Raw genomic sequence first — 22320 nt, 5'->3', positions numbered from 1 at the left:
GGATCCCGTCCCTGCATCCCAGGGCTGTGACAGCAGCACGCAGCCGGTGTCACCTGCATGGAAGGGGGATGCCTGTGCTGTGGCAAGGCTCACACCGCTGAGTCCCCTGTGTTTATGGGATGCTGCAGGGTCTCAGCATCGCTGGGACAGAGCCAGACCCCCCTGCCCCAGGGGATGAGAGCTGAGTGGCTCCGGCTGCCTTCCTGTGGGGTGTCAGCCTGCCTGGCATCCCTGAGCCGTGGGGGTGACCCCAGTGCCACCCCAGCTGCCTGCTCCGTTGCCATCCCACAGCACTTTGGTGCCCAGCAGCCTCAGCCGTCCCTGCCCGCTGTCCCCGTGCCTGCCGGTGGCACAGGGCGCGATGACAAGGCTACAACGAATGGCCCCGGCCTCCCTCTTTGTCTCTCTGCTTCCTGCCTAATTAATTGAGATCTACCTTAATAGGATCAAGCTAAATACCGGAGAACATCCAAGCACACAGCAGCTGGCAGGAAAACGAGCTGAGCGACACCACCGAAGGGCAGCTCCGCAGCTCCTGGCCCGGACAAAAGAGCCGCTAATGCAGCAGCGATTGGTGCTCCCAGAGCTGAGAACTTCATCCCACAGCCTGCTCGCAGCTCAGCCCCCTCCCGCTGCTGGGGAGGGGTCGGAAGACCCTCGTTGGTCCCATTCCAGCCAGTGGCAGGAATTGGAATCTTGTGCAATAAATCCCAGTGCAGGTACAAGGCTAGGGACAAAGTTAGTCCTGGTTTATCTCAGTCTCAGGTAGGCAGGAGATGTGGGATCACAATGCCAGACCCTCAGCCAGGGGGTTGCTGAGGGCTCAGGACCCCTGGGACATTTCCCACCTCCCACGGCGTTTTGTGGGACCCTTTGGGCTCCATGGGGGTCACACAGCTGTCCCCATCCTCCTGTGCTGGCACACAGGTCGGGTGTCCCTTTGCATATCCCCAGCCAGAGGAACAGGGCAAGCCCAGCCTGACAGCCAGAGCTCTGATCCTGGGGCCGGTGTGGATGCTGCTGGGGCATTGAGGGTCCCTGGCTACTGGGGGCTGGCCCAGGGGGCTGCAGGGCTGCTCCAGCCTTGCAGGGCCACTCCGGGTCCTTGGCTTTGGATGTCACTGTGCTGCTTTTGGAGGAAGTCCCTTCAGCAGTGTGCCAAGGAAAGAGATGCTCCGTGCCTTTGTGGCACCACCAGCACCCTGCCAGTGCCACATCCACCTCCAGCTGGTTTCTCCAGAGCCAGCAGATGGGTTAAAAATTAAACAAAAAAAAAAGAGAGAAAATAATATAATGCAGCTCATTTGGGCTCCTTTGGATGTTTTTTTCCTGTTCCTCAAGCAAGGACCCTTCTGCTGTTGTTGCTTTGGCTGTTTCTCAAGAGCTTCCCATCCCTGGATCCCGTGGCTGCTTTCCCAGGACTGGAGAGGGCGTGTGAGGAGAACAGCTCTGGGGAGGTCACAGGGGTGGGCTGCTCCCATCCTGGCTGCCCCCAGCCAGATACAACCCTCAGCACGAAATCCCTGGGGGAAAACTTGGACCATCTCCTCACAGGGAAGCTCGTGGAGGAAGGAAACCCTCCAGGTCCTGAGCCAACCCTCTCTCATGGCCACTGGGCTTGGTGGCTTCAACTCCTTCATTGAGCTGAGGGGAGGGGAAAAGAAAATTACCCCTATTTTTTTATTATTCTTAATATGTAAAATAAGAGGGTGAAGTTTGCACAGGGTCCTGGTGTGGGGAAGGAATGCTGCAGCCCTGATGTGCTCTCCAAATCCCAGGGTATGCAGGGATTAGTGAGGCTGTTCCGTGGGAACTGGCTGCCTCCATGGGCTCCTTTTAGGCTGAAGCATCCTAAAGATCATTACCCAGCTGGGGGAAAACCCTTGTTGGTGTGAGAAAAGACCAAAGGAAAACAGAGAGTCCTTGGGTGTATCTCATCTCTACAATAAAACAAGGGTGTAATTAAATATTTGATTCTTCCCCACGCCTGGGGAGTGACTTTATTCACATTTGCAGATTTTGGGGCTCCCATTGCAGAGGGATTCATGTTCACATTTGCACATTTTCATAGAGGGTGAACAGGTGCTCTCCAGCACAGTCAGGACTTGGGCCCCCCTCTCCCCACGCTGGGCAGGTCTCACTGGGATGAGGCTCCATCAAAGCCAAGTTTGCAGGATGCAGCACTGGTGCACCTTCACAGCTCTAAGGAAATCTCTCCTTGTCACCAAAACGTTCCTTGCTCTGGTTTTAACTGGTGTCAGAGGCTCATTTTGGAGTGGAACTGGACAAATTTTAGCAGCTGTTAATGGAATCACCACCACTGGGATGTGGTCAGCATCCAGCCTGGGACCTGTGGGTTCAGGGCTGGGCCCCCTTTCCTTGCTCCACAACACCAGTTGTCTCTGCTTGAAGGCAAAATCTGCTTCAAACACCCTCCAAAATTTCCCTGGCTTTTGCAAAACAGCCCCTTGTAGGGACAGAGCCCAGGCAGGACCAGAGGGGGCAGAGATGGGGATCACAGGGGATGGCTGGGGGTGGCTGTCACTGCTGGGGATCAGGGATCACAGGGGACGTGGGGACAAGCTGTGACAGCACCTCCTGGACAGGGGTCGGGGCTGGGGGGGCTGCACACCCCGTGGTGAGAGCTGGAGCTGCCCCCAGCTTCACCCACAGCCAGTCCCTGTGCCCCTGTGCGGGTGACAGCGCTGTCCCCACCCCTACACCAGCCAGGGGAGGACCATCCTGTCCCCTCCACGCCACCGTGGGGTGACAACCCTGTCCCTTACAACACACCCAGCACAGGGTGACAGCTCTGCCCACGCCTGTGCCACCCGTGGGGATGACAGCCCCGTGCCGCCCGTGGGGATGACAGCCCCGTGTCCCCCGTGCCATCCGTGCCGCCCGTGGGGGTGACAGCCCCGTGTGCCCCGTGCCACCCGTGCCGTGACAGCCCCGTGTCCCCCGTGCCATCCCTGGGGGTGACAGCCCCGTGTCCCCCGTGTCCCCCGTGCCGCCCGTGGGGGGCAGCCCGGCAGCTCCTCCCGGCTGATGCGCAGTGACATTTGCAATCTGTTGCCATGGGCGCTCGGGGACTTTTGCTGTGGAGGGGGATCGCGTTTCTCCCCCCTCCTCCTCCTCCTCCCCTTCCCTCCCTCCCGATGACGTCATGGATGACCACGGTGGTGACAGGGCCACCTGTGGGCTGATGAGGGGTTTAAAGAGACAGTCTGCAGCTGCAACAGGAGCCCTGGCTATTGTCTCCGCACCTGAGAGCGGGGAAACCTGCAGCCCCCAAACCATCCATCCATCCATCCATCCATCCATCCATCCATCCATCCATCCATCCATCCATCCATCCATCCATCCATCCATCCATCCATCCCGTTCGTGTCACCTCATCCCTGCTTCCCTGCCTCCACCACTGCAGCTGTCCCGGGACCGGGGGTCCCGTTATCCCTTCCCTGTAGCGGCTCCTCCAAGGTAAGGCTGCGCTCCGTGCCCCCCCGTCCCGCTGGGGGCTGCAGCCCCGAATGCCGCTGGGCAAATCCAGGGCTGCAGCCTCAAGGGACCCCTGGGAATCCAAAGCCTGGATGGGTGTCCCCAGCTCGGAGAGAACAACAGAACCGCCCCCGGGACAACAAACCCCCGGAGGTGGCGGGTCCCTCCCTGCGTGACGGGGCTGGGATGCTCCTGCCGGGGAGGTGTGGGGGTCTGCAGCGTCCTCATCCCTGGCATTCCCATCCGGCATTCCCAGACCATCTCAGAAGATGCCCACCACTGGGTATCTGCCTGCCTTCTATGCCAGCTCCCTGGAATAAACCTTGTCCCTTCTGTGGTCCTCATCGAGGGGACTCTGAGAGTGGTGCCATGCCGTGCACCCCAAACCCACCATGGCCAAGCTCTGAGGGGCCCTGGGCGATGCCAGGAGCCACGGTGCATGCTGAGGGAGCAGGTGAGAGCAGGAGAGGAGCTGCCCTCCTCACCTGGTGGGGGAAGAAGGACCAACTGTGCCCTGTCCTAAGGGCTTTGTCCCACTGTCCTTCCTGTTCCAATGGGGCAAACAGCAGGTAAGTGCTTCTGTTCGGTGTCACTTGGATGTGCAGGCAGTGAACAAGGTAGAAAAAGGGTCTGGGACCTGTGAGAGGCTTGGAGAAGAGCAGGGTGGAGATGTGCATGCAGGGGTTGGTGTGTGCATTCCCAGGGACAGGAAGGCTGTGTCCCTTCCCACCGGACACACTCCACTGGTGACCCTGCAAGTCACCAAACTCCTTGGTAGTTCCCACCAAGCAGTCCTGGAAGGTCTTTCTGAGCCCACAGCTGCCTGCAGATCCAGATCCACTGGAGCCTGCAGGGACCCCCAGCAGCCACAGAGCCCCTGGTCCCACAGGGGTGGCTGTCAGGGGAGCGAAACAACCGGGACAAAGCCCAGAGCAAGCTGCCTCTGCAGCCTTCCTGGGCACCTGGGGCAGCTGGGGAAGTGCTCCATGCTCCAGTGGCTCTGTGGTCCATCCCTGAGGACCTGAGCAAAGCCAGTGATGCAGCTGGCCCTGGGATCCCGCTGGAGCCGGGCTGTCCACATCCTGCTCCTGCTGGGAGCTGAAGGGATAAGCAGCAGCATGTTTCTGCCATCCATCCCTCAAAAGATGCAGAGGGCTCGGGCTGGGCCTGGTTTTTGGGTGGAAGAAGCAAAATATGAATTGTCTGACAGGTGGAAATTTCTGCCTGGGAGGTCTTGGCGTTTACCCACCTGGCAGCAGCAGAAGTAAGTGCAGGGGCACAGCCTGGACCTCTTGGTACCTGGCCTGGGAGATCTGGGGGGAACCCCCACAGCCCCCTGCGATGCTCTGTCACTTCTGCCCCCCCTGCTGCTATGGGTGCAGGCAGAGAACTGGGGAGCTGTGGCTGTGCTCAGCACCCCAGGGCAGCCCCGGGTGCACTGCCTGCCTTTGGAGAGCTCTGGGGAAGCTGAGGCTGCTGCTCTGTGGGCAGCTCCCTGGAAGATGCTCCGAGCAGGGTCTGCAGCAGAGAGCTGTTGGGGGGCTGGCTGCCAAGGTCAGGCTCACCCCCTTCCTGCAGGTTGTGAGGGCAGGGGCTGCTGGAGCTAATTTAATATCAGATGGGTACAGCGAGGGCCGCCTGTTGTTCCAGTGTCTCTAAAAGGTGCAAGCAGAGCTGAACAGGCGCGGGGTGGGGGTCTGGTTCGTGCAGATAACACACGGAGCAGGCGGGGGTTGTGCGATGCACGGGAGGAGTTGTGGAGTAGCTGCCGGCTGTGCCCGATGATCCAGGGATGTTCCGTGCAGCCATCGTTCTTTTACTGCCTCCAAATCCTGCGAGAGCAGCGTGTAACCAGCAGGGAACTCTTGCCTGTGTGCGAGGGCACCCAAATATACACATACACACACGTGTCCTACCCCAATACGTCGCGGAGCCGGGGAATGCCAGCACATGAGCTGGTTACGCTCCCAGCTCCCCCCCGGCAAGCGCTTCCACCTCCCCCATCCCCTCGGGGAAAACTCTTCCGACGCTGCTGCTGATGGATATCGCTGCCGGAGCGCGGGCTTCTTTCCTGACCCTCCTTCTGGCATCACCCAAATCCCCTCTGCCAGCTTTGCAAGCTTCAGCTGGAGATGGTGCGGGAGCTTGGAGCTAAATGCCTGTTTGCCAGGGTCTTAAACAAGGATGGGAACTCCAACAGGGATTTCTCTGGGTGGGGAATGAAGCTGGGACCTTGCTCAGCCCAACCCTCTGGGCATGGGAGAGAGAGTTGGGATGAAGTGACCAATTCCAGCTTCGAGGTTTCTCGCTGGTCTGTGCTTCCCCGTCAGGGTCTGAGCCCACCCAAGGCTCAGGATGTCGCTGTGTGCCAGAGTGACAAACACAGCGTGTGTCCCTCTGGTCAAACACAGAGAGGGGATGAAGGTGCCAGCTTTGATCAAACCCTTGGCATGCTTTAGGCTGAACTCTGCCCAAGCCACAGGGAGGAAAGGTGAGGAACTGCTGCCACCAGGCAGTCGCCAACATCCCTCACCTCCCAACCTGGCTCAGCTTGTGCAAGCAGCAGACACTGGCTCCTTGGCACGGAGGCTTTTCCAGCACAGCCTCTTAACCCTGCTAATTCCCTTGTGTTCTCCTGCCAGGCCTGCTGTCCCTCTGCCAGGGGATGGCCCGGAGCCTGCTAATTGCACCAGCAAGCGGCCACGTGCCTCCATCACTGGGGTTGTTATTTATTCTCTGGTGTTATTTTGGGGACTGCTGGCCCTTGTCTGGCAGTGTGGGACAGGATGGTGACTGGCAGCATCCCTTGCCCCTTCCCCTTCAGCATCACCTGCTAAATGATTTCAGTCATGGGTTGATGCCCCTGCTTCCAGTCTCCCCAGGGATCAGGGCAATCCTCAGCACAGCACTTCTCCCATTCCTTCTTCCCTGTTGGAAATGCAACAAAGGCACAGTGAGAGGAAGATCGGCCTGAGCCTGCCTAACCCACTCTCAGCTCAAAAGTCCACAACTCCAAGGCTGGTTTGGAGGTCCCAGAGCTGATTTCGAGGTGCCACAGCTCGTCTCCACAACAGTCCCCTGCTCTCCTCCCCTTCTCATCCAGGGGAGGCTCAGGGTGCCAGCAGCACCTCCCAGCTCCCCATCCCCTCCTCCTGTCCCCAGGCCATCTGGCCACACTCATCCATGTTAAACAAATGCTGGAGTCTATTATCAGGCCCTGCCTCCCCCTTCCCCCCCAGACAGATGGAGGCTGAGCGCACCCGGAGTCCCGGCCCGCAGCATTCATGTGTGTGAATGAGAAAATTGAATTATTTATGGCCATGTGAATAAGGCTGGCGGCTGCGGAGGCCGAGCGGAAAGGACTCCATTACGTGGAGAGTACCTGTTGCTATGGAGCTGGGGCTTCTTCCCCATGGCCCCCCATGCACAGCTGGATCCCTGTCTGCCCCCCATCCCACCCTGATCCTCATGGAGCTGGATGGAGAGCAGAGCTGAGTGCTGCACTGGCCACAGTGTGACCAGTATGGGGGATTTCCTCCCTGCCCTGTGCCTGCTGCTCCTGTAGGCTGGTTTGGAGGTCACCCCAAACATCCCCACATTTTGAAGCAGGACCTGCAGTGCCATGTGGGGACGGTGTGGTGCTGGTGGCCAGCGGCTCCCTGACCCCCAGGCCAACATGATCTGCAGCCAGAAAACAGTGGGAAATAAGCGTTGGGGTGGGAAGCGTTGGGGTGGGCAGTGCCGGCATCTCATGGCTAGGGCTGGGCAAAGCAAGTCTGACCCTGGCACAGCACAGGCCAATGGGTGACTCTCAGCTCAGACTCCTCAACTACCCTAAAAAACTCCCATCCCTGGAGGCAGCAGGAGCTGTGACTTGAGGTCCCCCAGTTTCCCCATGCCCAGGCAGAAAAGCAGCTTTTCAAGAGCAGGGACTCCTTCCAGAGCCACCTGCATTGCAGCCTCTCCTTCAGGGATGCCAGATCCTGCAGTGATGCTGAGGGAGGTGCTGGGGCTTCCCTCCCTCCCACTGTCTCCCCTACTCCTCTTTGGCTAGAAAAGTAGGACTTTGTCCCTGTTGGGGTGCAGTCCTTCCTGCCTTGATGCCACACTGGGGTCAGGCCTGGCACCTGGGGACCATGAGGGGATGGGACGTGGCAGCCCCCAATCTTGCACGACAGCAGCACAGGGACTCCTGCTCCCTTCCCTGCAGAGCTAAGAATAGACTCCAGCTCCTCTCCTGGTGCTGAGTGGGCTCTGCTGGGCTCAGAGGAATAAAAAGCAGGAAAATGCTTATTTTAGTTGCTGCAGTCGACAGCTGTGACTCGTATGTACCTAAGGAGCGGCTTTGCACCGTGTTTACCCTCCCGCTGCCGGGAGCAGAGGCACCATTGCAGACCTCCCATTCAGGCTGTGGATGCCCCTGCCATGCTCCCAGCCCCAAAATCCCAGCTGGTTCCCAGTCCTTCTCCAGCACAACCGGCTGCCTCCCACTCTTCTTTTCCCCACGCTTTCAGAGTGAGCCCAGGCGATGCAGATGCTCCCACCACCCCCGTGCCTTGGGAGATGCTCCCCACCATCTCCCTGCACCAGCCAATGCTGGAGGCCAGCACAGCCTTGCTGAGGGCTTCTGTAGGGTCCCAAGGTGCATCCAGCTACACAGAGGATTGTCCCCAGCACCTGAGATAAAGGCAGGCTGCAGACACCCCTATGAGTGAGGCACCTGCCTGGGATGCTGCAGCAGAGAGCAGGCACTTGCCAGCCCTGGCTTTGGGTGCAAGGCCAGGGGAAGCACCTGCTCCAGGAGAGCAGCTCTGGGCCCTTCTCCCCAGCGTCACCCCCGAGGTAAAACCAAGAGAAAGCTAATTGTTACCATAGCTACGTGAAGTGGCCTTTCTTAGGGAGCCGCGTCATCACTGCTGTCACAAGGTTAAGGCGGTGGGGAGTGGTGGTGGGGAAGGGGGGGGAGATGTGTTTTCTTTGGGAAAACCATGGCAACAGCTATTTCTAAGGGAACAGCTGTGCACAGCGAGGCCATGGGGAAGGGGCTGGGGCATCTCAATGCCAGCCATGCTCTGAAGGCAGCAGTGCCAGGTCCAGCAGCTCTCCATGGCAGACTGCATCTCCAGAGTCCCCTGCCCACCTGTGCCAGGGCTTGCTGGGTGTCTCCCGTGGTGCTGGCACGTTGCCATGGGCTCCAGTATGCCCAGCAAAGCAACATGAGGCTACTCCAGTTTGCTTGGCATGTGCAACCCCTCCTGGCATGTTCCCATTAGCAGGGCTTGAAGGGCTGCCAGATGTGTGGGATGGTTGGGAGCATCCACCATGGGGAGTGGGGATGGAATTGCTTGTCCAGAGTAAATTCACATGGAATGAGGACCAGCAGAAAGCTCAAGGTTGATTAATGAGTGACATGAAGCTTGAACAATCATAATATAAATACTGGTGGGAATCATAGGGATGTGTCGACTCCCCCGGAGTCAGTACAGGATGGGCTGGTAAAATGGGAAGGTGCTCTTGGGGACTAAGGAACACTGGTGAAGGTGCAAAAGCCATGGGGATTACCTCCAGGTCCAGGCAGGGCTGGCTGGGCCCTGGAGACATCGAGGTCTGAGGAATCCACAGCTTTGCAATGGCCAAGCAGACCCAGCAAGGAGAAGATGCCTGTCTCATCTGCACCCTCCACCCTGGCTCCTGTGCCAACACGTAGCTGGGAATTATCTCTGTTTGCTAGACACTTAATTAAGACCATTTCCCTGAAGGAAACCAAGATGGAGAGCTTCACTTCTCGGTAACCAGCGCTTTCTGGCATTCGTTTCCACACCAATTAGGGTGTAAATTAGTCACCTGGAGAGCAATCCAGTGGCTGTGCTCATGGGAAGCTCTTCAGCACATGTGCCATCTTCTTCCAGGAAGGCAGGTGGCAGGCACAGGTGGGGTGGCCGCTGCAGGGACAGGGAAAGGGTCCTTGTGGTGCTGGGCCCTGCAGTTTGGGGTAACAGCTTGGGACTGGGCTGAGACTCCGGCACTGGGCATGGAGCAGGGTCAGCAAGAGGGTTTAGGGTGTCTCCATGAGCTGTGTGTGCTTCTCCTAGGCCCCTGGAGTTCAGGGTGGCTTGGTGGAGCACAGGGCTCTGAGATTAGGCTCCCTGTTGGCTCTGACAAGAGAGGGAGATGAATCTGGGCATGAGGTGCTCAGGTCTGTGCCTTGCTGTGATGGGATCCAGCAGAGGGTTGGCACAGATATGTGGCTCAAGGGTGGTTGACATCCTGAGGTTGTTGGGTTCTGGACAGTCTCCTGCTCAGGTCTTCAGATGGACATGTGGAGGCACTTCTGCCACAGTTGTGGCTGTGCATCCATCCCTCTGCAGTGAACCTGTCCTTGTTCACTCCAGCTGAGAGGTTTTTGTAGAAGACACAGCTGAAATGCGGGATGAGAGTCCAGGAGGAGGAGGGTCCAAAGAGGAATAAGCAAAGCCCCTCTGGGCAGCACTGGCTGCTCTCCCAGGGTGCTGCAGTTGTAGAAATTCACTGAACATGACCAAGGGCACCTGCTGGGAGCCAGACAGCACTCAAGGGAAAATCTGGTTCGTTGATTGATAGGAGATTGTGGTGGCAGACAGGCAGAAGAGGAGCTGGCAGAGAGGTGGCTGGGAGGAGGCATCTGAAAGTCACAGCTGGCTGTGCATGTGTCCCCATGTCACTCAGGGAGTGGGGTCTCACTGCAGCATCAGGCATCATCCCTGACTTCCTTCCTGACCCTCTTCAGGGGGGTGGAATGTGGAATACATCCACAGCCCTGCAGAAATACTGCAAAGAGCCTGTGCTGATTGCTAGCAAGTCAGGATGGGGAGGTTTCAGCTAAAATACCAATTTCTTGGTGATCTCAGTGGTGAGGTTCAGCTTCCCCATTGCTTTTGATCCCCTTTTGCTGCACTTATGGGGTGGTCTTGGCTGGTGCCTCCTTCTCCATCAGAACACTCACGTCTGTCTCTGCCTTCATGGGACAAACTGAGGGTCAGCTGCATGATGCTACCTCCCCTAAATATTCCAACTTTCTCCTTTCCCATGGGCACAGCCACCATGCAGGGACCAGGCAGCTTCCTCACCTTCTGGCCAGCCTGCCCACTGCCTGCTCCATCTCCTTCCAAACAGAAGCAGAATTCCTGTGAGGAGCCACCTGCCCACAGGACGTGCCCTCCAAGCCCCCATTAGTTAGCAGTTGTCTTAAGCACTGCAACATTTGATGCCTTATTCCTCCTAATCCCGCTTGATGTAACCGTGCCTGTCCTCATTAGCCACATAATTGTCTGGCAAACACAAAACAGGCCCTGACACAGTCTAAGGAAATTGGCTTAAAAAATATGGAGCCACATTCTCAGATGTTGTTGAAGGGGTCTCATTTGTTTATTTGCATTCACACGGCACCCTGTGGATAATAAGACAGACTGCTGCAAAAACACCTCTTTTTTCTTAAGGATCATCTGTGGTGGGAAATGCCAGCTGGGATATCCAGCACTCCTGCAAGATTACTACCTTTCTACTTGGTCCAAACTGCTGCACCAAGGGGTTTCCAAGAAAAGAAGGTGGCATGTGCCACCCATGTCCACACTGGTAAGGTTGCCCAGGGAAAGACAGCCATCCACATCTCCCAGTGATAATGCCTGGAATATGAATTTTGAAGGGGCTCTGACAGCACATGACAGGGCTGGGTTAATGGAGGCAGCGGTAAGAAATCTAATTAACCCACAGTATGTTGTTTAATTTGTGCAAAGTTGTTGTGGTTACTCAACTATAAACTCCATGCCCAGCTCTAATGACAGTCACTCGCATGGCAGCAGCGGAGAGCATCCTGGAGGTGGGCAGCCACCCTGTGCTCACCCTTGAAGGTGCCCTCAATTACGTGCAGAGTGTTCCAGTGGCTGCCTCCATCTGGTTCTTCCATGGCATTTGAGACCCTTTTCTAGCTCTGCTCTTTGGAACGGGCACCTGTGCTGCTTCGCTGCCTGCTCTGGCATTCAACCCTGCTGCATGGCTTCCAAAAACCAGCCTTCAGGACCCAGCAGTGTCAATCTGTTGATTGCACTCAAATCCAGGAGATGGCTCCAGGTCATTGAGTTCCCATCACAGCTCTTAGGCTGTAATTATGTTCAAGGCTCTTTGCCTCGGTTATGTCTTTTTACTAATGCTAGGAGCCGCTGTACTGATCTTTTCTTCAAGGCTGACCTCCATGTAGCTTCCCAGGAGAGAGCCAGGACTGTTATTTATGCCAATTCACAAACCAAAGGCCAGTTGTCCGTGATACGATCCTTTGAACAGCAGGAAACACCAGCAGGGCTGATGGTGGCTGAGCTCTTTGTGTTGGTTCAGGGAGGAGCACAGGAAAAGGGCTGGATGTCACAGGTCAGGTTCTCTGCCCAGGTTAACCTCCCCCAAAGCTCTCTGACCAGCTCCTCTGAAGAGGTGCTCTGGAGCCTGTGGTGCTCACACAAGGGTGATGCTGCACCTCAGCTCCTCCATCTCTCACCAGAGCTCCATGGTACCCCCATGACTGCTACAAGAGACACAGACACACACGCACCTCACAGGACATCCCTCCTGGGGAAGAAAAAGCTTTAACCAGGTCCCAGAAGCCTCCCAGTTGCCCAGTGAGGTGAAATTTGACAAGAAAGGAATCAACAAGGGAGATTATTCACCTCTGGGGTCCATTAATGCCAAGCAGGCTGATCCCACACTGCTGAGGGTTTGTAGGAGGAGAGATTTCCAGCTCTGAGCACGCTGAGGTCCTGCTGTTACCCTGAGAGTGTTGGGGGTGTGGAATACAAGCACACCCTTGGCAGCAATGTACACTTGTTGCACTGAGCCCTGCAAGGTCCACAGGCTCCCCTGCAGCAGCTCCCACTCCCATTCCAAGGAGAATTACTCTGTCTGATGGGAGGTTAGGAGGGAGACCTTGGCTCACTCCTGCTCCTCCAAGCCAGTGGAGGTGCCTGGTGGTGATGCCAGGGCATTATTGCTCACTGTCCAGGATGGGATTCCCATCAAACAGGACGCCCAGCAATCCAGCCTGCATCCACAAACGGGGTTCCCAGCAGAGCCCCATGTGCAGGGACACAGAAACACCCTCGGAGCAGGGGCAGCTCAGTCACCACCAGTTTGAGTGTGGCCCTGAGGAAATCTCTTGGCATCCTGTTCCCACACTGCTGAGCTCGACAGCCCTTCCCCTTCAGCCTGGGGATGAAACCAGGTCCCTGGCCAGCCAAGGGGGGAAGCAGCAGAGGAGCTCGATTTGGGTTTTCCTTTCTTTCCTTTCTTTTTTTTTTTTAAGAATTTAAAAGTGGCAGTGCTAGCAAAGGGTAATTATCCCTCTGTTCCAGCTGAAATACAATTAAGGCGGCTCTCAACGAGCCCCCGGGATATTGTGGTTTACTAATTAACAAGCGGATATGCTGTGGCCCCTGTCATGGCAATTACAGCATGAGACAGGCTTCAGGAGCTCTAATTACACGTCAGCCCCCAACACACGCTGCAATACAAATTAATGAGGGGCTGAGCTGGCAGTGGAGGGAGTTTGCCCAGCAAGAGGCTGAGATGGGCAGCAGGGATGGGGATGGATGCGGGAGATAGGGATGTGAGCCCAAGCCTGGGGATACCATTGCACACTGCAGGATCAGGAGGATGAAGGGAGGAAATCTGGGATGAAAAGCCCCACAGTTACCCAAAAATGGTGCACTGAAGAAAAGGAGAGGGGTTTTTGCTTTGTGGAGCCATGGCCTGATGAGATGAGTGGCATTTGGGATGACTGCAATGAATAGCAAGTATCACATCTTCAGCTGTTAATTCCCAGACCAATAAAGATGCTGTTAAGAAAAGAAGTCAGATGGGAAATACCCAACAGGGTTTTGACTGCTGACAAATAACAAACAGATCTCCCAGAGCCAGGAGGAATTTTTCTGACAAATTGTTTATTGGGGAAAGTTATGCACTTTCAGCTTGAGTTGAACTAATAGCTTTGGCCAGGTCTGGAAAATAAAAAAATGGCAATCAGGATTTTTGTAAATGCAGTTCTGACATCTTGCATTTTAAAAAGCTGCTTCCTTTCAAAATGTATTTAAAAGATGTAATTAAACCAAAAAACAGATCGCACACCTAATGAGGACACTTTGTTTCTGACAAAATAGAACGATATTTATCAGCTTTGCTGATATTTATCAGAGTTTTGCTGCTCCAAGCTCAGCAGTGACACATGTTTTCTGTGGCATTAGTGTGCCTGTTGAATTTACTGTCTCCTCTCCAGCACCTGTCTGCTGCCAAGGAGGGACAGAGGGAGGTGACATGGTGGACGCTCCATGGTGATGCTTTGGCCACCAGCATCTCCTGCAAATGCTGCTGCAGACAGAGAGGTTCTTGGTCAGGATCTGGGGAAGATGAAGTGAGGCTCCCAGGTTTTGAAGCTCCCTCCAGCCTCCTGCAGGGGTGCAATCAATGGAGCTGAGGGGCAGCCCTTGCAGGGGACGGAGTCTCACACCACAGGGGTGCACAACAGGTCCCTCATTTGCTCAGACTGTGGAGAAGGACTGAGAGGAGGCAGGTGAGGAGCTTTCAGATTAATCCTTCTTGTTCCCATGCACTGTGGGGAGGAGACCCTGCCCAAGTCCCCACTGCCAACACCCAGAGCACCTCTGTCACAGAACGTGGCAGGGGAAGGGCACACACCTCCTCACACGCAGCTCCAGCACAGATCCCATTAACCATCGCAATTAACACGAGCCAGGCCCTCTCCCTTCCTTGTCACCCCAGCCAGAGCTGTACATAAAAATAACTGTTTATTACACAGCAGGCAGAGCCCAGCTTATCGCTGCAGCCAGGAAATTGCTGCGCAGAAACCGCACGTTTCACTTTTAATAAGTTTGGCAATAAAACATCTCATCAAATGAGGCCACGACAGGGCAATAATGAAGCTTCCGCGTGGACCATAATTGCTCACTGCTCTCCTGGGGGCCAGCCAGAAAATGGGGAGTGAGGAGGGAGATGGATGGCAGCATCATCCTCCTTCATCTCCTGCTCTGGGAGCATCCATCCCTCCTTATCCCCAGGAGCATCCCCGGAGCACTGACACCCCCCAGGACATGACTGAAGAGGAGATCTGTCCGTGCTGGAGGGATGCAGGCAATTCCCATGGAGTGTTGGAGGAGTGTCAGAGGAATAGGGAGGCTCTTGGTGCTCTGAGGGAAAGGTTTCCTGCCTTCCAAGCACAACTTTCCAGCACTGAGTAGTTTTCATGGCTGAGCAGCTGCTCTCACACACACTCCATCCTCATCCTCAGTCAGGAGGGAGTCTCCTGGCTAAGTTCCTGGAGGTTCTGCAGAGGTGGGCTCAGGATGGGGATCTCAGCATGGCAGTGGAGGGGTCCTGCAGGAATCCCTGTGCTGGGCCTCTGCTGTGGACCAGGAGGGCTGCAGTGCTCCAAGTCCCATCACAGCAAAGGCCAGGGGGTGACATGGTACCTGTCTGTCCTGACATCCTTGTGCTGCTGACACCTCAGCCACACAGCACTGGCTGTCCCAGCTGGTCCCGTGCACCAAAGGATGGTGCTGGTATTTCCAGGTGCTCCATCATGATGAGACTTTCTTCCTCTAATGGAAATCAGGTCCAGCAATTGGTCACTAGCCCAACCTATTTCTGAGCTTCCCAGCTTCTGTTTGATCTTCTGGATGCTGGTGGGCACAAACCAACCCTGCCACAAGCCTACTCAGAGTGATGTGAGCAGCTCAGGGAGCCCTGGTGAGGTTCCCCAACCACAGGTGGGAGGCACCAGGCAGCCTGCAGGGCCCAGGATGATGAAGTGATCCCTCATCACCCCTGGAGGCAAAGCTGGGTCCTTGCTGCCTTCTCTGAGTTAACCTATCCCATTCCCACCCATCATACCCCTTGGCAGGGAGGGAACAGAGAGGTCCAGGAAGACGTGGTGAAACCAACACCACAAAGAGGAGCTCTGGCATCGAGGTAATAGGAGACAAAACGATGCATGTTGAGGCTGGCACGAGGAAATGAAGCAGTTTAGAGTCACAGCAGGAATGTGCTGGCACTGGCAGGGCCTGCTGGCAGGCTCCTGGGTAGGCAGGAGGCTTTGTTCGCCTGCAGCACTGCTCTTGGGGAGTTTACCTGGAATTACTGATCCGCATTCATAAACATGATCACGTTAATTGCTTGCTGAGGCTGCAGTCACCATCTCCTTTCAGCACTGGGATTTCATCTCCCTTCCCACCCCAAATGTCAAGATGTGTCTGTTCTTCCATCTGCTCTGCACCACGGCTGAGGACAGAGAAGTGGCTGGAGGAGGGAGAGAGGCAGAGGATGGGTGAGTCCACGAGCCTGGAGCCAGAGACAGACACCCACCTCCACTCTGCAAAGCAGCACCTTGAAAATAAAGAGCAGGCAGCTTCTGGAGGGCACCAGGAGCTCTGCAGGAATCCCTGCAGCCCTGGGCAGTGATGAGCTGGGGAAAGGCGTCCTGTCTAGAGACCAGCTTTGATGGCAGAGCAATGGCCAGGCAGCAGGAGAGGGACCAGCTCCCAGCTGAGGACAGAGACACCCAGGCTGCTCAGCCTGGAACCAGCCTGGTGCTCATCTCACTTGGAGCACGGCCAATCACTTCTAGTAAATTATTCATCTGACAAATTTAGCCTGTTATTCTAGTCGTGCTCTACCCAGAGTTTTACAGATTTCGTTATTATTTCAAATTGTGCAAACACCGCAGAAACCTCTCCCGGGCTCTGGCGCGCTCTGCCTTCATCTCAGCTCATCTGCCACATCTGAAATGTGATTTCTACCATCTGGTGCCCAACCCTCCACCCCCAGCATGGCCCCAGGACCTTGGGGAGGTGAGTAGCATCCCTGTTCAACACAAGGCTTTTACCAAAGGGAGAAATACCTACTCTGGGGGAACCATCTACTGAGTATCCGGGGGTCAGTGGGACTATAGGAGGCCACAGCACATTTTCAAAGTTATTTTAATTCACATTTCAAAGATATTTTGACTTTTTTTTCCATTTCCATCTTTGTATATGGGGTAGAGAGAAAAAATGATAGCAGGGTTCCCTTGCATTCTGGATTATCTGGTTTCCCAAGCCTGGTCACTCTGGAAAACAGGGAAAAGCTTTTCCCTTCCTCCCCACATGCCATAATTTCTTCTGTTGAGGTTTCTTTGTTGCCATGAGGGTACAGCAAAAAACTTTGCACTCTCAAAGAGAATGCAAACTATACATCCTGGGAAGAACAGAAGGAACATGGATGGGTTTGTTGTGGACAAGCCAAGAGTGATTAGACCCATGAGTGGAACACCAATGTGTCCAGGGAGAAGCTCTCAGCCAGGCACTTGAGTCTTTCATCGTATAATGCAGGGTGTGAGGGAGAAGAGCAGGCAGTGACACCACATCTCCTTATCCACCCAAAGCTGGACGAGAAATGCAAGCCCATGTCCCTCACAGCAAGGCTTGAGTTTGCTCCCACTCGTGTGGTGATAGTGAGCTCACACCTCATTTACAGGGAGGAAAACACAGTGGAGAGGCCCAGGAATATGAAATGAACCATCTCCAAGAGCTGTAATGCACAGTTTCACCAAAAACACCAGAAAAGAGTATAAATTTCTACATAGAGACCTGACAGAACTCCCTAGCAAGATATTGTGAGACACTTGAATGACTCTCATTAAAGGGAGATTAATTAGCTGAACAGCAGGGATGGATGCAAGAAACGCAAAACATGGAGCAACTGATTTAAGGAATAGGTTTACTGACCAAAAGCAAAACAAAACAAAACAAAACAAACAAACAAAAAAAAGTCAGGGGCAATATAAATCTTTCCTTTCTTACCAGGCTAGAGAAGCTAGTGAAACACTTTTCCACTTGTCCTGCATCCCTGTGAGCCCCATCAGTAGCAGGGAGAGGGCACCCTCCCAGCAAGGCCCAGAGGGATGAGGATGGACACGGTGCCTGGTTCCCTGTGGAAGACTAGTGATTTTGTTGTTGTATGGCTCATCCCACCACAACAAGTCACAGTCTGCCCTAGGGCACACGGCCTCTGCAGCGATGCTGAAGGCACGGGGACAAGCCTCTGGCTGGGGCTGCCTGCAGCCCTGCTCCTCTTCTGACCACCTCGGACATTGCTTTTGTGAGCTTTGAGAGTGAAGCAACGAGAGGCCGGTCTGAAACCCCCCCTTCAACCATGCCCCAGCCAGGGCTGCCCCCCACAACTCCGGGGAGCATCCTGGGAGAGCCTGGAGGATGCACACCCCAAGCTGCCGTGCTCCAGCCCACTTGCAGGACGAAGAGACACAGGGGACACCCAGGAAAAGCACAGCCACGTGTCCGTGCGGCGCTGCACAGACTCGGCTTCAACCCAAGCCTCTTCAACCTCCTTCAAGAACTATTCCCTGTTGTACTAGCCACAAAAGTCCTGCTCTTATCAGCGGGATTCCTATGAGTTCACGTCTCTTAGCCATGATTCCAATACGACCAGTTGATACACCTACTATGAAAAAACTTCCTGCCACTCACCCTGGCCCTGTGCCTCTGACATACCAGCATGCCAGTTTGCTACGCGGGCCTACCTCCTTACCTAAGGCCCTACTGTAAATGTGCCTGAACACTGAAGGTCACTATGATAAAATGAACATGAAGGTATACTGGCCCTCTCATTTCCTAATACTTAGAAAAGCGGGAATCGAACCTACACTAGAGGAATCAAAACCGTCCATACTTCCTTTATATTACTTTCTAGTAGGATCAGCTAAATAAGCTATCGGCCCCATACCCCGAAAATGATGGTTCAACTCCTTCCCCTGCTAACGAACACCCAGGCAAACCTAATCTTCGTCACTAGCTTACTCCTAGGAACCGCAGCGTGCATCCCACCCCAAACCCAGCCCCACGGAGGGTCCCTTCCAGCGGGGGCAGAGAGGGCACAGGCTTGAAGGCCTGAGCATTACCCAGTCTGGGCCGGGAGCTCCGGGTAGAGATCTCCGGGACTCCCCAAAAAACCCCAAAAATCCCAAAACCGCGACGGCCCCGCCCCAATATGCAGATTAGACGTTCCGCGCAGCCAATGGGAAAGCAGGGGGGCGTGTCCACGACGGGACTTGCCCGGGCATGTGCGCGGGCGGCTTCCGGGCCGGACACGTGTAAGCGGCACCGGGAGCGGTCAGCACCGGGGACACCGGGGGGGACACCGGGGGCACCGGGGACACCGGGGGAGCCGGCAGAGGCCGGCGGATGGGTAACGGGGCGGGCAGGGAGCTGAGCCTGGAGTGGGGTGGAGAGGGCCCGGGTAATGGGCAGACAGGGCCTTTAGGGAGTACGGAACGGGGGGACAGAGGGGACAGTGCGGTGGGCAGGGGGCTGCGGAGCGGCGAGGGGGTGGGTAGGGCCCTGGGGCCGGGAATGGGGCGGGGTGGGACCGAGAATGAGGGGGCAAAGGCGTGGTGTGTCACAGGGTGCGACAGCGTGTCCGTGTCCCTTCCCCCCCTTTTGCCCTGCCCCGTTTCTCCTGCCTGTGCCACCCCACAGCAGGGTGGGTTTGCCCTGGGGTCTGTGCGTCCTTTTCTGACAGGAGAAACTGGGGTCTGCATGGCACTCACGGCCCCCTGTGCACCCTCCCGCAGGAATGCCACCAGGCAAAGGACAGATGACGCCGCTGCTGCCCGCCCCGAAGGTCTCCGTGCCCACCCTGCAGGGCGCCCATGGGGGCTGCGCCCAGGCCCCGAAGGGTCCCGGCTCGCCGCAGGCTCGCAGCAAGAAGAGGAGCCGAAAGCACCAGCGGTTCATGGCGCGCCGGGCCGTGCTGGAGCGGAAGGGGCTGCTGAGCCCCCACAGGCACCCGGGCAGTCAGAGCCCCGAGGCGGGGCTGGAGGCACACACTGAACTCACCGAGAGCTGTGACAATGTCCCCAAGGCCAAGCAGACCGTGTCCTCATCGCTGTCTCTATCTGCCTCTCCGGACAACATAGCCAAGCACCACTCCGTGCTGCTGTCCCAGGGGAACAGCAGCTCCGGGAGGGTGAGGACGTCCTCCCTGGTGCTGCGCCCGGGCAAGTACGTGGCCATCGACTGCGAGATGGTGGGCACGGGCCCTCAGGGCAAGCTGAGCGAGCTGGCACGCTGCTCCGTGGTGAACTACGAGGGGGATGTCATCTATGACAAGTACGTCCGGCCCGAGCTCCCCATCGTGGACTACCGGACACGCTGGAGTGGCATCACCAAGCAGCACATGAAGAATGCAATTCCCTTCAAGGCTGCCCAGGCTGAGGTCAGGGAAAAAGAAATTTTTAAAAAAGTCAAAAAGCCTCTGTGTTATCTGTCAGGCACAAATTGGGATTCTTGGTGGCATGTGCTAGGCTGCTGTGAGGCACAGCACAGGAATGGGAGCCTCAAGCTGTGCAGTGGATTGGTTTGCTTGCTTGTTATTCCTTCTGGGAACCTAAAAAGTAGAAGCCAAGGAGCTGAATTTAATACAAAATGGCTTATTTTATGCTTGGTATTTCTTTCACTGCAGTGTCAGTCTAACCCTCTGTGACTCTTCCAGATCCTGAAGATCTTGAAAGACAAGATTGTGGTAGGACACGCCATCCACAATGACTTCCAAGCCCTGAAGTACTTCCACCCGAAAGACAGGACTCGAGACACCAGCCAGAGCCCTGCGCTGAAGAAGAGGGCAGGGCTGCCCATCAGAGCCAATGTCTCCCTCAAGAACTTGGCCAGGCACCTGCTCCATAAAAAGATCCAGGTGAGCACCAGCAACCCTGAGATGGGAAGCAACCTTGGGTTAGCTATGGACCTCTGTGGTCAGCTTGGTCGTCCCACTGTATATTCTCTGTGAGGTGGAGATGAACCTTGTTCACCCTGTGCTCCTGACTATAAATAAGCTGGGAGAGCCAAGGACCTCCCAAGCTGACCATTAATTATCTCAGTAAAATGGGGACAGGATCTGTGCCCTCCAAAAAGTGTGGAAGAGATACCTGTATGGCCTTGGCTGCATCAAACCTTTGCTGTCTCCAAAACCCACAGCACTTGTGTCCTTCCAAGCAAGCAGACAACGTGACCTGTGAGATTTTTGCTGCCTCTTTTATCTAATGAGGCTTTTTCCCCTTTTCTCCTTTTTTCCCCTTTTCCCAGGAGGGCTGCAAAGGACACTCATCGGTGGAGGATGCCCAGACAGCCATGGAGCTGTACAGACTGGTGGAGGTGCAGTGGGAGAAGCAGCTGGCCCACAGCCTGCCCCCCCGGCCCCCCAGCCCTGTCACAGACCTTGCTGCAGACAGCAGCCAGTACCTGGATGACCAGTACTGGCCCACAGAGCTGATGGCAAGCAGCCTGTGATGGGGACAGTGTGTTCTGTGTGTTTTGGGCCATCCTGGTGCCTTCAGCTGTTTAAGGTGGAGGTGTCTGCTGACCTCCTCCCCTGGGGCTTGTGCCCAGCACTGCTCTGCTCAGGGATGGAGACATGGTGACACCTGGACACAAGCAGTCTCCCAAAAATGCTGTCTACAGCCTTGAGCTGTCACACAGACTGTGCTGTGTTCATCTGTCACTTGGGGATGAGCAGGGTCCTGTGTCAGCCTGGAGGAGCCTCTGTGGGTGTGTAATGGGGGCTGCCAACACCCTCCATGCCTTCTGTGGGGTTCTCCTCCTCCCAGACAGCAAGGGGCAAGTTTTCCTGTGCAGGGACTGAGGTGTTTTGCTGATGTCCAAAGGCTGAGAACCATCTGGGCCAGTAAACAGACAGTTTGCTGCTCATTTTCTTTGACAGAATCATAGAATATGCTGAGTTGGAAGGGATCCATCAGGATCACTGAGTCCAACACCTGGCCCTGCACAGGACACCCAAAGAATCCCATCATGTGCCTGAGAGCTTTATCCAAACACTCCTTGAACTCAGATGTGCTTGGTGCTGTGATCACTTCCCTTGGGAGCCTGTTCAGTGCTCAGCTCCAGCTGTGTGCTGAATATTTTCTCCAGAAGGATACTGTGATACGGTATCAAAAGCTTTGCTGAAGTCCAAAAAGATTTCATCACCTGGTGTCCCTTGATCAGCTAGGTGGGAGCCCTGCTGTACAAGGAAATCAGGTTCAATGAGTAGGACTTTGCCCTGGTGAAGCCATGCTGGATGTGAGCAATGGCTGCATTGTGCTCCAGGTGGTTTTCAATACCTCCCAGAAAATACTTCCCATCATTTTACCTGTCAGCAAAGTGAGACTGGCAGGCTGTAGTTTCCAGTGTCCTTCTTGCCCTTCAAAACTGGGGCAACATTTGGCACTTTTCAGTCAGCTGGGACCTCTGTGAATTCCTAAGACTGCTTAAAGATAGTTGAGCAGCTCTGTAATGGCATCAGCAGCTCTTTGAGGATTCTTGGATGAATCCCATCAGGCCCCATAGATTTACAGGGATCCACCTGCACAATGAAGTTCAAGAGGAAAGTCTGGGTCTAATCAATGTCCAGCCTGGACAAGAGCATAGAATGCACTTCACTTTAAATAAATTAGTCACATGATTGTCCAATTCTGAATTAAAAACTCTTCTGGCTAATCCCCTTGTGTGTATTCTGCATGATTTGATCTGGCAGTTCTCCAGGAGTGAGAGGGCAGGGATGAGGTTGGCAAACAGGTGCCCAAGTACCATCCCATGCTCTAGGGCTTCAAACCCACCTGCAACTGGAAGAGGTGCTTTGAGAGGCTGGAATGGGTTGTTTGGGGTACAGTCTTGTCCCCACTGCTCTGGGGACACCCCCTGTGTGGCAGGAGGAGCAGGGATGGGCTCAGCCAGGGTCTGG

The 22320-nt window shown here is 55.5% G+C and overlaps 1 protein-coding gene across 1 annotated transcript; it reads left to right on the top strand.

The window, feature by feature from the left end:
- The first annotated feature begins 3223 nt into the window (after nt 1-3223).
- Nucleotides 3224-22076, top strand: AEN (apoptosis enhancing nuclease). The gene is made up of 5 exons (XM_066558673.1): nt 3224-3480; nt 16256-16379; nt 19157-19800; nt 20077-20277; nt 20667-22076. Exons 2-5 carry the CDS (start codon nt 16358-16360, stop codon nt 20868-20870), a joined length of 1071 nt encoding a protein of 356 aa, XP_066414770.1. The 5' UTR covers nt 3224-3480; nt 16256-16357; the 3' UTR covers nt 20871-22076.
- Nucleotides 22077-22320: the final 244 nt, after the last annotated feature.

Source organism: Molothrus aeneus, chromosome 13, assembly GCF_037042795.1.
Source record: "Molothrus aeneus isolate 106 chromosome 13, BPBGC_Maene_1.0, whole genome shotgun sequence".
NCBI classification, from domain to species: domain Eukaryota; kingdom Metazoa; phylum Chordata; class Aves; order Passeriformes; family Icteridae; genus Molothrus; species Molothrus aeneus.
The sequence above is the reverse complement of the archived record's forward strand: the minus strand, read 5'-3'. Positions and strand labels throughout refer to the sequence as shown.